Source organism: Coloeus monedula (assembly GCF_965178545.1).
Source record: "Coloeus monedula genome assembly, chromosome: 3".
Classification (NCBI taxonomy): domain Eukaryota; kingdom Metazoa; phylum Chordata; class Aves; order Passeriformes; family Corvidae; genus Coloeus; species Coloeus monedula.
The window spans coordinates 27,149,603-27,164,382 of NC_138783.1; the positions used below are offsets into that span (position 1 = coordinate 27,149,603).

Genomic DNA, 14,780 nt, shown 5'->3' on the forward strand with positions numbered 1-14,780 from the left:
TCTCAGATAGGTACACAGAGTACCAGGAGGCTTGTCTGCGGGGGAACTGCCTGTGTCACCAGTCAGTGAATCTACCACATGTCATTGCTGTCATTCCGTGGTTGCCTACCATGTGTGCACATAGTTCCTGGGCTCTAGTTTGGAGCAGGGTTTGAACAGGCTCTTGAAAGAGCACCCTAATTTCTGTGTTACAGTGCATTTGGGGAAAAGAGCCTCTGTTTCTCACCTCAGGGACACCTAAGTTAAGTTTGTTCTAGGGAGTGGCTGTTTTGGAGCCGCTTCTTTGCGAAAGTGATGCTGCTTTGTATCTTCATCAACCCCAGAGCTCGTTGGGCTGCAAATTCTGAAAACAATTTTCAGCCACCTTAGACCATTTAAAACATGAAGCTTCATCCTGTGACTGAATCTTGGTGCCAGCAGCAGATATCCTGCAGTGTTTTGCCTGATGCAGGGGATGGTTACAGCGGTGGCTGTCATTGGTCTCTTGGCCTCCACTAAATGGCAGATCTTAGAGATCCACAGCTGTCATGGGCTGTTTCCCGAGGGAAGTGAAATGTGGAGGATGACCAGTCCCTTGTGCAGACTGCAAGCAGCAACAGAGGTGGAGCTTCAATGCTGAATAAAAGACTGAATGCTCCTGGCCTTTCAGAGGAGAATTTCAGTTATGCAAGCAGGGGAAAAGTGATGCCGTTCTTAGTAGTGCTGAACAACTTCTTAACTGCTTGCTCTCTCTCTCTTTCCCATCCAACTTTCTCCTCCCTCTTTCCCCTGGCTGTTGTAGCTATCAGAGGACCTACAATTACCAAGAAGTGAGTCGGACCCTCTGTCCCTCTGAGCCAACACCTGAAACAAGACCCTCTGACCAGATTATATTTGTGGATGTCGCTTCCATGGCACCATTCAATATTGCATATGAGCTGCTGGTCACCAGGCTGGAGAGCTTCCAACTTGAGTAAGCTGGCATGTGAGAATACAAATGCAATTTCTTCATGTATCAGTTGAATGTCACTGAAGGGATTTGGTCCATCTGCCTACTCTTCCCTTATTTTTCCTTCCCAGGAAAAAAAAAAAAATTCTTTTGTTTAATTTGAGGGTGCTTTGTGTGTATTCCAGCTCTGAAAGTTGTAGACTTCAACATCCTGGTATTTGTTTTCTAGGACCAACAAAGCCTTTAACTTCACTGCCAGCCCTTCCCAGCCCCAGGTAAGGAGGAATCCTGTGTAGATTGCTTGTACGTCTTACCACATCCAAGGGACTGACATGATCTTTTGTTAGAGATAGCAAGTCTTTTATGACTAGGTAGTTTCCATCTTAGGATGCAGGGAAACTTCCTTACTGTTGAATTTTCTGTGGGTACAGCGAAGAGGTAAGAGTGCTTCAGTCACTCTAGGGACACATTTGGGTCCTCCCAAAACCCATGAGCGGAGGAAATGAATGGTACTGGCACTTCAGGAAATCCCAGAAATGTCCAGAAGTCCAGAGGTCATTGAACTGCTGCACTTCCGTGAGGTGGTACACACCAGTGTTGTGTTCCTGCCAGTTCTGGCTCACTTGCCTGAGCATGACTTGTCAAGATGCAGTCTTTACTGGAAAAAAATAAACACAAAGATAAATAAGCTGTAAAGGTGCAGCAGAACTCAGGCTGCTATTCCTTGCTCAGGGCAGCAGGTCAGGCTGCAAAGTGATAAATGAAATGTTTGGTATGTGTGTTAGTTCAGAAGGAAGCACATATGAGCAGCACCTCCAGCTGAACAGCTTTGCTTAAAGCCCTGCAGATACAAATCCTCTCTTGAATGAAAATGATGTTGGCAGTAACTATAGAGATACAGGAACATGTAGAGCTGGGAAGGTGTGTAATTTACCCAGGCTGTCTGGGACTCTGTTTTTCTTGTTGCTTTCACTGTTAATAACACCATTTAATTTTAGGTTTCCTATTACCAGGCATCCCTAGCTAATCCTTTTTGCTGTCAAATGTCTTAATCTGGTTTGCAGTTTCATGCAGTATTTTGTACTGTAGGAGCAGAGGGAATGATGGACTCCCTATAAATACTCAGTACTTGGGATTTTGTAGTTTGAATATAGAGTGTTTAGGATATGGAATTAACTTTGTGACTAGGGTCTGATTTTTTGTGACAATAATATGAGATTTGTGAATTTTAATTTAAAAACAGATATATAGAGTAGAAGACTGCTTCTTAATTGGTATAATGCTGAGGTTTTTGTAAATCAAAGTATTAAGCAGTTTACAGGGGTAAGAAAAAAACGATTATTCCAAATCTAGATGGGTGCTGGAGAAGGACATAACAATTGAAGGAGATGTTGTCTGAAACCCAGCTTGTGCCTGAGGGCAGAAGCAGAAATTGGATATGCTTGTCTAGGTCAGAAGTGTTGGCTGGATGTGTTTATAACACTTGCAGTGTGTGCAGCAGAGAACTGCCGGCCTCAATGCCCTTGTGTTAATTCTGTACCCTGATGCAAGCATGGCTTAAAGGAAATTATAGAAGAGTCCTCATGAACTAAGAGGTGGTCCTCATGCACCTAAAACTTTCCAAGGGGAAAAAGTGCCCCTGGGAAACCAAGGAGCTCACTGTGCCTGTGTCCTTGCTTGGTGCAGACAAAACATGCTCTGCTAAGGAAACCGGCTCGGTGAGTTTGCACTTTGTAGGGACTTGTGGTTGGAGCCAGCGCTCCTTCAGCAGGGAAGGGACCCTGCTTGGAGAGGGGTGATGGGAATAAATGCTTCAGTAGAAATGGGCAACTTGGAAAAGGCTTGGGTGATTTCCTGCTTATCCCTGCCCTTCCACTTGGGGGCCCCAATTCCTGGGATTGGCATGGGGGAAGGGAAATAGGAAGCAGCTGGCCTTGCTCAGCACGAAGGTTTATGTGCCATAAAGGGAACTCTACAGTTGGAAAGTCTCAGATGACGGTTTTGGAGTGGGGATGGTGGTAGCTTCCAGTGTGGCAGCAGTGATTGCCTGGTGACCATCTGGAAGGGAGAAGGTGGCTGGTGGCAGTCCTCAGCCTTGTGTCCCTCCAAGGGCGCATGAGGTGCCCATCAGCCCCTCACAGTAGCTGTGGCTTGGAGCCTGAGCTCTCGCGGTCTGGCCTCCAAGTGGGATGATGGGAGCCCTCACAACAAGCCTGCTTGCTGGGGCAGGCACAGGAACCCACTTCTCCAGCAGCTGGCTGGGGGAGTGCATCAAACTTTTTACTGGAAAAACGTATAAATAATGATATTGCCTGGGACATCTTTTGCCCAGATATGAAAAGGCCCAGATCTGTAGAGACAGCTTTTTCTGACCCCAAAAACTGTCCTGTGGGCCTGCTCAAACCATGGAAGCACAAGAGATGCCATTCCTTCCCCCCACAGGAAAAGTAGGAATATTGCCAGATGTTAGTGTCTCACAGATTTTTTCAGAGCTACAGCTGAATTATATTCAGTGCTGAAGTGCAAAGAGAAACCCCCATAATGCTTTGTCATCAAAGCAAACAAACAAAAAACCCTAAATCCTACAACTGATATAATTTATTTATGAAACTCTTGACAGAGTTTCAGCTATTTGATTATTCACAGTCTATCTTTGAGGCAACCCATTTGAGAAAGCTCCATGATGTGTTCCATATATAAAAGTAGAGCCAGCAGTATGGAAACATCTGGAAATTGCTCATTCAACATAAAATGGAATGGGGTGTAAAATGAAGTCACTTCAGCTTAAGGGAGCAGAAGCCATGCTGTGTTTTGCATGTTGAAGATGCTTGTGTCTAACAGCATACTGTGCAAGGGGGACAGTTGCCTGCATGTATTTAATCTGCTCTTCTGTAGTGTAAGACCCCGATACTTGAAATCTGTTTTTTTGTAAAAGCCATCCGCATACAACCCCAAAGCCCATCGAGGGCTGTGCAGGTAGCTTAGAAAGGTGCTGAAGATACTTCCAAGGGTGATTTCTGGATCATAACTCTTGTACTCTGCTTTCTCTGCAGTATTTTCTGTACAAATTTCCTCAGGATGTCGATTCAGTCATTATTAACGTGGTGTCTGATGCAGCCTACCCATGCTCAGTTGTCTCTGTCCAGGATATTGTGGTAAGTCTGAGCAGAGCAGGGCAAGGAGCTGCCTGCTGGAGCTGTGTCCAGTTGTGAGGGGTCTGTGCCTTGCAGAAGGAAAAGCCCAAGGCAGAGCTTTGCCCTGATGGTGCTGGTAGTGAAGGGAGCCCCTGGAAGAGGAATGAAAAGTCTGTTGGAAGGAGGCCAAGACGGAGGTGCTGAGTTCAAGCAGCTCATACAGAAATCTTTGTTGTAAATAGGTTAACAAGCTGTTCCTTTCTAGCCTATCCACAGGGAACACATTCCACACAGGGAATTTTTGTCCCCCTTGTGAGGTTCCCTGCTGCCCTGTGAGATGGGTCTGTCTCTCCATGGGATGGTGTTGGGTGGAATGTTGGTGGGTGAGAGAGGGAACAGTGCTGTTCCCTTGACTCTCCCTTAGCTCATGGCAGCTTGGGGAACTTGTGATTTTTAGACATGTTGTCCTCCCTGCTTTTCAATTTTGGTTTCCTTTCTGTGTATTTCATCCCCATTCCTGGGGTGTTCCCTCCCATGGGGGCTGGCATGGAATATATTGCAGCAGGGAAATAGCCCCATATTTATTCTCCTTTCCCACCTCCCTGAATAATGCAGGGTCCTGCAGTGCAGACAGAGATGCAAGATGTTTTGTTCCCTTTGATAGCCCATCTGGGGCTCTTTCTTCCTGTTCTGTGCTGTGTTTTCTAGCTGGTTTTCTTTGAAAATAATTTGGATGTTGTTCCTGGTTTAACCCTTAGCTGTGTCTGTTTTAGTGCCCAGTGTATGACCTGGACCATAATGTGGAGTTCAATGGAGTTTATCAGTCTATGACAAAGCAGGCAGCCATAACAGTGCAGGTGAGATTGATTTGTGTCCCACTGTTTTCTGGTGCCTGCCTAGCAAAAAAGCCCTCATCGCTGGCCTATTGGAGGGGAAAGGCTTTGTGTCTCATGGATTCTGTCTTCTTCCATCCTTCTGTGCAGAGAAAAGATTTCCCAGGTGAGCAGTTCTTTGTCGTGTTCGTCATCAAGCCGGAGGATTATGCCTGTGGGGGCTCTGTGCCTTCTTCAGTTCATGGTAAGTTGTTCTGGGAGTTGGATTTGATGGCTGCATCTGAGTGATGGAGCAGTGGGTGTCCTTTGGGACCTGTGGGATGCCACTGGGTGATGATGTAGGTCTGTCTTACTCAGGTAGTTGTGAGGAAGAGTGAAGTATAAATTTGATGTTGGGCAGGTTAAAAGTCTTGATGAATGTAGGAGGTGGCTGGCTAGTACAGTGCCTGGCATGCTGTGGTTATGCCCTTTTCAGCAGCACCACTGGTGTCTTTGGAGATGCTGGAGACATCCAGGCAATGCTGCTTACAGCTTTTTGTTTGGTCCTCACCCCTGCTCCCTGCTGCTGTAGTATCCTCCTGGCTCCATGAATGCTCAGTTCCTGCAGAGAGCATCTTCTCCCATTGCTGTCTTGGGATCTGTGACAGCCCTGAACTTGGGGGAACAGGAAAGATTGGTAATTTTGGGAGAAGAATTTTACAAAATACTTGTTCTAATGTCTTTTCCAACCAGGAAACGCTCTGTCCACTTGCTGGGCAGTGATAAAAGTAAGGTTTCCACCAGTCATGTGATGACTGTAACTGGAGTGGGAACATTCCTATCCTCAAAGCCCCAAGGTTTCCTCCCTGTAGAAAGAGCAAGACTGCAACCAACAGATATATTTGGCTCCCTCAACAGCTTTTTACTACTCCCCTGCCACCTTTCTGCTCCAATTTTCCCAAAAAAAAAAAAAAAAAAAGAGAATTGTGCCCTTTGGAGTGTCATTCTCTCATCCCAATGCTGTCAGCAGAGCTGTACTGGCCAGGTGTGCTTAGCCCTGCAGAAACAGAGCGAGTTTCTAGAGTGGCATCCTGCACAGAAGTGTTTCACTCACAGAGATTTGGCCAAAGGCAAAAATGGACTCCCACTACCTGTAGTGAGAGAAGCTCTCCTTTGGGGATTAAGTGAATAGGGGATGAGATGCCTTTGGGATTCAGACATCCAGACTTAAGCAATGTATGGAAGGCTCAAGCAGGGATTTCTAGTCTAAAAAATAGGTGGTGAATAGGGAAGGGGGAGGGGAAACATATGAGAAAGGCTGTATATTCACAGATCAGAGAACAGTTTAAAGCAAAACCACACACACATTTTAGTAAAAAGCCAGACCCTGTTCCTTGTGCAAGTTCAGAGAACCAAGATCAGTGCTGAAAATCACTAATGTTGCTTGTTTTTATATTTGCTGTACACTGTGCATCTCACAGGAAATGTCAACCGTACCTGGAACCTGCAGCGGACAAAGAACCTTCAAGTGACGATTGTGCCCTCCATTAAAAGTCAGTGTCTTTGGGCTGAGTAGCTTTACAGGGGAACTTGGCACTGCTGAATAGAGGGGTATGACTGGGCCAGCATCCTCTGAAGGACTGGTGCAGAAAGCACCAGCAAAGGAGACAAAACCACCTGGAGCCCTGGTCCATTCCAGGAAAGGCTGTGTGGTGCACCAGCTGGCACTGGGGGTGAAGAAATGGGGGGAAATCTTGCAACAGGTTCTGTCAATTCCTTTTGAAGAAAGCAGATGGCTTTGGAAGGGCTGTTTGGGGCTGGACATTGTTAGCAGGTGGTATTGGGAAGAGCAGGACAGGAGTGCTGACCCTGAGAGGTGCTGTTCCTGCTCTGTGAGCTGACTGATCCCTTCTCTTTCCTCAGGGTCTGATTACATCCAGGCCATGTTCTTCAGCTTCCTGAGTTTCCTCTCTTTTTACCTGGGCTCAGTGGTTGTTGCTTTTGTGCACTACATTAGGTGAGTCCAGGGGTTATACAAGAACAGCCTTCCTGTTTCTAATCATCCTCAGGGACACCACACCCTGCAGAAAACTGGGGGTGAGTGGGGTGGCAAGCATCTAAACAGAGCAGCTGAAGAAGTCCATGACTACTCAGTGGGCTCCTACTGACCATCAGCCAGAAAATACTTCTTCCTTTGCTATGGGACCCATGGAAGGATGAAAATCTAAGGGTCTGCCCTCTACATCTTGTGGTGCCCCACCCCTGTGTTTCCTTTTATAAGGACACTGGGCAACAGGTGGGAATTGTGAAGGGGCTGATGTGAGATGTGGAGTGTGAGAGCATTGAGGAACGGAGGTACTTTGTTGCTGGACTGAGTACTGCAATAAATGGCAGTGACTTGAATACTTCCTTGGAGTCCCAAGAATGCTGGTTTCCTTCCTCACCTGCCTCCCCTGCCCCAGACTTTGGTGTCTGGGCTTGCGTTGAGAAGAATGTCTGCATGGGCATGGTTTAACTTCAAGACACATCAATGAAACAACATTTCATTGGAACAATTCAATGAAATTACTTAAGTGCATGCTCTTAATTTGCTGTTACTTTTCTGTGTTGTGGGAATATGTTGTTTTTTGGGGGGTTTTTTACCATCTCCTTCTGGACATCTGCGTTAACAGAGGTGATGTGAGTGCCTCTACCTCCTGCTGTCCCTTTAATAGACTCATAAGAGCTTGGTCCCCTGAGCAGGGAACTTGGGTTTGGAAAGGTGATGTGAGGCTCCCTCCCAACATACTGAACAGTGTAGGATGGGATAAGTAATGGAAATGGTTGTCGGGCCTCTGGTGTATAGGTGAGGGGGTAAAAAAGCCCTCTGTTGCTTTGGAAGTTAGAGAGGTGGACAGCAAACAGTCATGACTGAGTTGTGTCTAGTCCAAACAGTATTTTTCTTTTTTTGTGGTTGTGTGTGTTTCTTTTGTGCTTCTTTTTGTTGGTTTTATTTGTTTTTTTCAGAGCTTTCACCATACTTACCTATTGGTGTCCTAGATGATCTTGCTATGGCTGGCAGGTGATGAGATTTGTTGGCTGTCTCATGAGTGCTGTCTATTGCTTTTCAGGGTTCAGAGGAAGGCTTCAGCTGGGAGATTGAGTCCTGAGCATGGTAAGGTCTCTTCTCTGTTGTGTGACAGCTTTGAGTGAACAGCACAGGCCCCAGGCCAGGCATAGGACAGGCTGTCAGTCAAGTACCTTCTGTCCTGGAGCTACCTTCCGTGGTACCTCACATAGTCTCTGGTGCTGAGGAAAGATGTTAGAGCTTCCTCTCTGCCCTCACAAGAGAGGGCCTTTGAAGCCAGCTGCCCTGAAGCTGGAGCTGACCCCTACCCCTAGCAGCTGCCTTTTAAAGGGGTGGAGGAAGGCCAAACCTTGCCTAGACCTGGCTACAGGCTAATGTTCCTGATTAGACATGAAAAAAATCAATGCCTGTTGATTTTTAAACAAGGCACTTTTGAGTATGCTAGCTCTTATGCTTTAAGAACTCCTCTGCCTGGTTTAAGCATGGCGTCTTTTAATATCTTAATTGAATTTAAATGTTGATTTGTTTTTCACTGGAAGTTGCAGACAGCCAGGTGAATGAATGACTGGTAGAGTTAGGTAGTGGTGTTTATGATGTTTGTGTTGGCATTGGATTCAGTTTACTTTGTGCTGCACCCACATTTCCACGAACTGCAGCTGTCTGCCTTATAAAAACAGAGCTGCATCTAAGAAGCCGCCAGTGAAAGATGGAAGGTTTTGTCATGTGGATGGGGGGCACTGGGAGTTCTTGCTTTCTGGTGAAGTGTGGGAGTCTTTTCATTTTGATTAAATATTTAGTGCCTGCAAAGTAGTTCAAAGCGTTGGTGCTGAGGTCATTTGTGCCTCTCTCCTGGAGGAAGGGAGGACATTGTTTTGGCAGCATTGAAAGGTTCTTGATGTTATTCCTTTTTTGATGCCGAGCTTTTTCAGTCTCTCCAGTCTGCTACATACCATCAGATAAGCATGGTAGCATAACTGAGCTGTGTTTAGAGGATCAGCAGTGGAACTTCACTCTGACTGGCATTAATGGGCTTAATATTTCTGCTGAGTACCTGGGGGCATTTGAATTCTTAGACTTGCTTTGTCAACCAGTAAGATCCACATGTATCCCTGTATGTGGAATCTGTGTGAAAGGTTTTTTTCACAACATGAACAGGGAACTGTAAAAATGTTGGTAAATATATTCTAATTTTATATCATTTGGGATGGATCCTGCTGTAAAACAAGAGCAGGTCTTAAGGCACTGAAGAAATGGGAAAGGCCTGTGTGTTGGGGAGTTTGGGTAAGCTGAAGGGACCTGTCCAAGGCTTTGGAAGAGCTCCAGGGTGCTGACAAGGAATCACTGTCTAAGACAAGGAGGCACAGTCTCAGCCAGGTGAGATGAGAAGTCCCAGGGAGTGCTGCTGATGCTGCAGCTGAGGTTTAATGTGCTGAATCCAGCTTAGAAGCTGCCTTCTGAGCTGCCCTGGTGAGAGGTGGAAGTTAAATTCTGGTGCTTGGAAAGTTCCCAAAGAAGCTGCAGGGCACAGATGCTGTACTTAGTATGGACCTGGAGAGTAGAGAACTGGGTTGCTGAGCAGGGAGGATTGCCGAACAGCCTCCCTGTGAAGGGAGAGAGGAGCACAGTTCCTTCATAGTTTACAGCTTCCCTCGCAGAGGCACCTGCTGCTTCTGTGACCTGTCCTCTCTGACCTGTCCTCTCCCTTGTAATCCATTGCCACTTTCACGTACCTGGCACTGCATGTTGCAGCCACGTCCTTTCTTCTTGGGAGGAATCATGTCCTACCCACACACTGTTTCTTCATCTGTTGTCTCTTCAGGGTGTGTCTGACTGATGCTTATAAAATGGTAATTAGCATCTTCCCTGTCTTCCAGATCAGTGGACACCCTGGCTTTCTCGGTTTTGTTTTTTTTCTCCACTTCCCACCTGTTGGAATTTCCTTCCCTCCCAAGTATCCCTGGATCTTGGCTTGTTCATTACTCCCCACTCTTTTTCCCCACCAAGGAACTGGATGGAAGTGCTCAGCAATCTGTCTTATCCATTTGTCTTTGAATATCCTGCTACTCCATGTACCCCTTTGCTCCTGTTACCCATCCTATGTCTGGCTTCTGTGGTCCATTTTTTTTTTTCAATCCCATGGCACACCTTCCCTTCCACATCCTCACTATCTGGTGGAGGCAAGAGCTGGAGGAACCACGCCTGGTGTGGTACATTTACTTTGCTGACTCACTCTCACAGTGGGAAGTGGGACTGAAATTAGTGGGTGAGCTGGGTCCAAAGTGGCTGTTAGAGACATGACAGAGTGCCTTTTCTCCTTGGCTTGCCTGCTTTGTCCAGATTTAAATCTTCCTTTGGTTACTGGGGAGAGAAGGTTGACAGGTCACTTGAGAGAATAAAGCCCGGTCCAAATTTAAGAGTATCCCTGTGGGACAGGGCTGGCAGGACTAGGAATTGTGCATGTGCCTTGGTGCCGTGAGCATAGGGAGATGCTTTTGCCCTCTTTGCAGTGATCTGGATTTCCAAATGACTTTTAAAGCAACAGGAAGAGCTTCTTTGAGAGAGGGAGGTTAGATTAGAGGTGATGAGCAGAAGCTGCATGTTGCTCCTGCAGCAACCTACAACAACATCCTGCCAGTCTCAGCTCAGGGCTCAAGGGCTGTCACCTGGTGAGCTGCAGGGTGCCAGAGCCCTCCCTCTGCTGCTCAGCCCATGCTTCTGGTTCTCCTCTGAGCTGTTGCTTTCTCTGTTAAAGGCATGGGGCAGGAGTATAAAGGAGCCGAAATTGAGACCAAGTCTTAGCCCCCAGGCCAACAAGCACAGCAGACATGCCAAAGAAAAGCAGTAATTGGGACTTGAAACATCAAATAGCATTGCTGTGTTGGTGTTTCCCTGACTTGGGCTCAGCCAGGGAGAAGTTTTAGATCTCTTTACATAAGTGGCTAATGAAAATGGCATAAAAAACCTATGCCAGGTGTTACAGAACTGCCCAGAATTTCCAGCTGGAAAGAGGACTCTGCCTGTGCCAGTCACTTTGAGGCCAGTCATGCACTGGGAAGCCAGAGATGCAGCTTGGGAAGCCTGGCCATTGGCAGGCTGCAGTAAGGCTTTAAATACTATGCCACGTTCTGCCTTGCTTTGCTGCTGACTGACCACATGATGTTGTTGGAAGGGTGGAACTTTAAAGCAACTGAATCTGTCTCACTGTGTGCCAGCACTGGAAAACGTGGTCCTGCTCGTGCTGGCCTTGCTTCCCTCCCTTTTGTGGCTATGGGTGTCTGATCTCTCAGTGAGGGGATTCAGCTGGCTGTTCCCTGCCGTGTTGTCTGGTGCGAGTTCAGCTGCTGAGCTCCGCCATGGGAGGCAAAAAGAGGGAATGTGGAGGCAGGAGAGCACTCCTTTTTGCTTCATATGTGTGGGCAGAAGGCAGGATGTTCCTAGCCCTCAAAGACTTGCCCTTCTTGTCATCAACACAAGATCATTACCACTTTTTGCACAGAGCATTTTTTTCTTTCTGCTTGGTTGGTTAAAATTATGTAGCAGCTGTCTTTCCAGTGTCTATGACTCTTGCAGGGACAGCTGTAGGTAGTAATATTTGAAGAGATTTGAAGAGTTGCATGAGATGGGGAAGGAGAAGAATTAGAAATTCATAAGGCTGTTAAGAACATAATGAGACTTGCTCTAACATTTACCAAGTCTTGCAGCCCCACAGTGTGATCCCTACAGAGTGCTGGAGGGGGGCTCACACTGCCTGTCTCACTGGCAACCTGTGTGGGGAGGCTGAAGGGAATGGGTTTGCTTCACACTGTAAAACAAGGGTTTCCCTTTTGCACGGTATGCTCTAGAGGGAGACTGCCATCTGTTTAGGAGAAATGTTGCTTTTCCCAAGCCTCTCCAGCTCTTCAAGCTGTTTGTATTCACCTCAGAGATGTTTTGAAGCACTGACATGAAACTAACTGTCCCTCTTGGGTCTGTTTCCATTGCAGGATCTGGGATGATGACTTCTTCACACCCCATCTCAGCCAGCACTCCTGAGGGAAGCAGCTATGGTGCTATTGGTACAGTATATTCCAGAACTGGGGCACAGGGAGGCTTCTGCCTGGGGTAGGGGAAGGCACTTTTAGGGTGATTTAACACCAGAGGAGAATAAAGCTGCAAGCTTTAGGAGCATCTTGCAACTATTTAAAACAAAAAACTAACCAAATTGCAGTTTATGAGGTTCAGGTTGTACTTCAGGGAAAAGCATCTGTATAATAAAACTGGCAAATCTGAAAAAGGTGCTCTGAGAGACTGTCACTGGAAATCTTTGTCTTAGACAAAGCTACAGTCCCCTGACAACTGTGGGTGACAATGCTGCTTCAGACAGGACATTTACCAGTGACTGAAAAAGGTTCCTTGCAAGCAAGCAAGTAGGAGCCTGTTAGTAGCTCACAGCCTGCCATTATACCAAAGCATGCCTATCCCTGAGAGGCTGGGGGGTTGTGTGCCATAAAGCAAGACAGAATCGGAGTTTCTTGCCTCTGGGGGTTTCACTAGGGAAGAAATAATGTCATCCTGTCAACAGGTGAATTATGCCCTGGCAGCAGAGGAGAAAAGAACTTCCTGAGGGCTTAATGACCACTTTACCCTTCCTTCCCCTTTTTCCAAAGAAATCTTTTCAAAGCATTTGGGAAATGAGGAGGAAACTTGTCTTCTGCCCATATGGGCAATGAGCTGGGAGTTGCCCAGCCTGTGAGAAGTGCAGGCAGGTCCTGCTGACCTTACTGGGCATGCAGTGGGAGCAAATCTGGTACTCTGCCTGCTTTGAAAAATCGACTTTCTTCTTTGTCTTTTGTTCTACAATATTTTTAGAAAAGCTTAGATATATATAAAGCTTACAAAAAATCTAAAGGTTAACTAGGTGGGTGTGGTTTTGACCCCTAACAGTCTGCTTCTTTCTCTAGAGCATTTTGTGTTGTCTCAAAATTCCAGATTTCAGAGCCCAGGCTAGTAGAGAGTAGAAAATGTTAAGAGATGAAAAGTAGTAGAATGGAAGCAGAGTAAGAACTAAAATGCTGCAGAGAGGGGGAGATAATGGTCCTTCAAATTGCTCTTAGCTGATAACCTGATACTTTTAGGAAGGTTTGGGATCATGGAAAAACTTTTTCTCTGAACTGGCCGTATCAGCTTGCCAAAGCATCTGGGACAGCTTTATTCTTGCTGTGCACAGAGGGATTTAGCCTTTACCCTGCCTGTCTCTTTCTCCCCACTCTGGCCCAGATGAGTCCAGCTCCAGCGGTGGACGTCAGCTGTCGTCCCCCGAGCACCGGCCCCCTGCTGGTTCTGACACAGACAGCTCCGTGGAGGAGGAGAGCGACTTTGACACCATGCCAGAAATTGAGAGCGATAAGAACATCATCCGCACGAAGGTATGGCTGGTGTTGCAGCTGTGGCCCTCATGCTGGGCCGTGGGCACATCTTGGCCACGACCAGCACTGGTCACTTCAGTGAAATCTCAAAAATCCTGTTCCCTTTCAGGGTAGATTTCATCTAATAAAGCCAAATGTGCTTCTTAGTCTTTTTTCACTCAATGGAAGTTTTCCCACTGTGCTGAGAGTGCTGCTGAAATGAGTGCTTTAATATGGAAAATCAAAATGTATTGGGGACTACTGAGAAAGGAGGAAAATGCCCATAGAGCATCCCAGAAAGTTCAAGAAGGTTCAAGGAAGATAGGGAGAAAATAATCTGCAACAGTAGGTGGCTATTGAGTACCAGTAATGTGACTACACTGGATGTGCGGAGGGGCTTTAAGCCAGCAGCTCTCAAACTGCCTCCTTTTGTCATCCCACACTTCTCTGTGTGGTTGGAGCCATTCCTGGAGGTCAGAGGATTTTGCAGAACTCACTCAAGTAGAACCAAGGGACACAGTGAGTTCACTGTGTAAAACCAGTCCAAATACCACCAAGCTGCAAACATGTCAAGATCTTCTACTGCCATCTGTAATCTTCATTGGTTTTCTTGTGTTTTCTCCCCTGCCTTCCCCACCCACTGATGTTTTAGGTGTTCCTCTATCTATCAGACTTGTCCAGGAAAGACCGAAGGATTGTCAGCAAAAAATACAAAATCTATTTCTGGTAAGGAGAAGGCAAACTGGTAAGGCCCAAACTCTGGACCCACAGTCTCTGGTTGTGGAGTCTGTCCACATGCCCTTCTTCTGAACCACTTTTGAACTATCCTGTTACCCATTCTGACCCTGTTCCAGCCAGTAACTGCAGACCCCACATACCTCAAGTAAGGACACCTGTGGACCAGTGCACACATGATCCTGGCAGTGGATTATACTTTGCATCATTGCTTTTAAGCGTGGTAACAACCAGTGTACTGGAACATAGTGGGAAGAAGGAGAAACTGGCACTTAAACCCATGAACTTGTGGCCAGCATCCTGGCTTTCCCTGTGCCCTTAGCGTTTTCCTCCTGTGTGCATGAGCACACGTGCTCCTCTGCTTCAGGAGGTCATAATGAGACCATAGCCCCAGATCAGTGGGGTGTGCATGTTCCTCCACAAGCACTGTGGGGCTCTCTCCTGGGTGTGCACCTCCACTTTTGGTGTGTGTTTAACTGCTGCTGCTGTCTCCCCTCTGCAGGAACATCATCACCATTGCAGTGTTCTATGCCCTGCCAGTCATCCAGCTCGTCATCACTTACCAGACGGTGTGTTTGGCTCCACAGCTGTTCCCTCTTGCTTTAAACTGGCTCTGTGCTTGTGTTGTGCAAGGATGACAGTCACAGTGAAACTGGCATCACCCAGGAGTTCTGCTCTGTGTGAGGAGCAGTTTACCTTAGCTGTGCTCTCCACGCTGTG

General features: G+C 46.8%; 1 protein-coding gene across 1 annotated transcript in view; it reads left to right on the top strand.

Moving 5' to 3' along the window:
• Positions 1 to 14,780, top strand: part of SIDT1 (SID1 transmembrane family member 1) — a gene marked incomplete at both ends in the record, with an annotated part of 38,596 nt that overhangs the window by 14,139 nt on the left and 9,677 nt on the right. The window contains 12 exons of the mRNA XM_082279062.1: positions 782 to 952; positions 1,158 to 1,203; positions 3,982 to 4,083; positions 4,836 to 4,919; positions 5,046 to 5,139; positions 6,356 to 6,427; positions 6,798 to 6,891; positions 7,985 to 8,028; positions 11,925 to 11,996; positions 13,198 to 13,346; positions 13,978 to 14,051; positions 14,563 to 14,629. Coding sequence (XP_082135188.1) covers positions 782 to 952; positions 1,158 to 1,203; positions 3,982 to 4,083; positions 4,836 to 4,919; positions 5,046 to 5,139; positions 6,356 to 6,427; positions 6,798 to 6,891; positions 7,985 to 8,028; positions 11,925 to 11,996; positions 13,198 to 13,346; positions 13,978 to 14,051; positions 14,563 to 14,629 — 1,069 coding nt within the window. The remainder of the gene's footprint in view (positions 1 to 781; positions 953 to 1,157; positions 1,204 to 3,981; positions 4,084 to 4,835; positions 4,920 to 5,045; positions 5,140 to 6,355; positions 6,428 to 6,797; positions 6,892 to 7,984; positions 8,029 to 11,924; positions 11,997 to 13,197; positions 13,347 to 13,977; positions 14,052 to 14,562; positions 14,630 to 14,780) is intronic.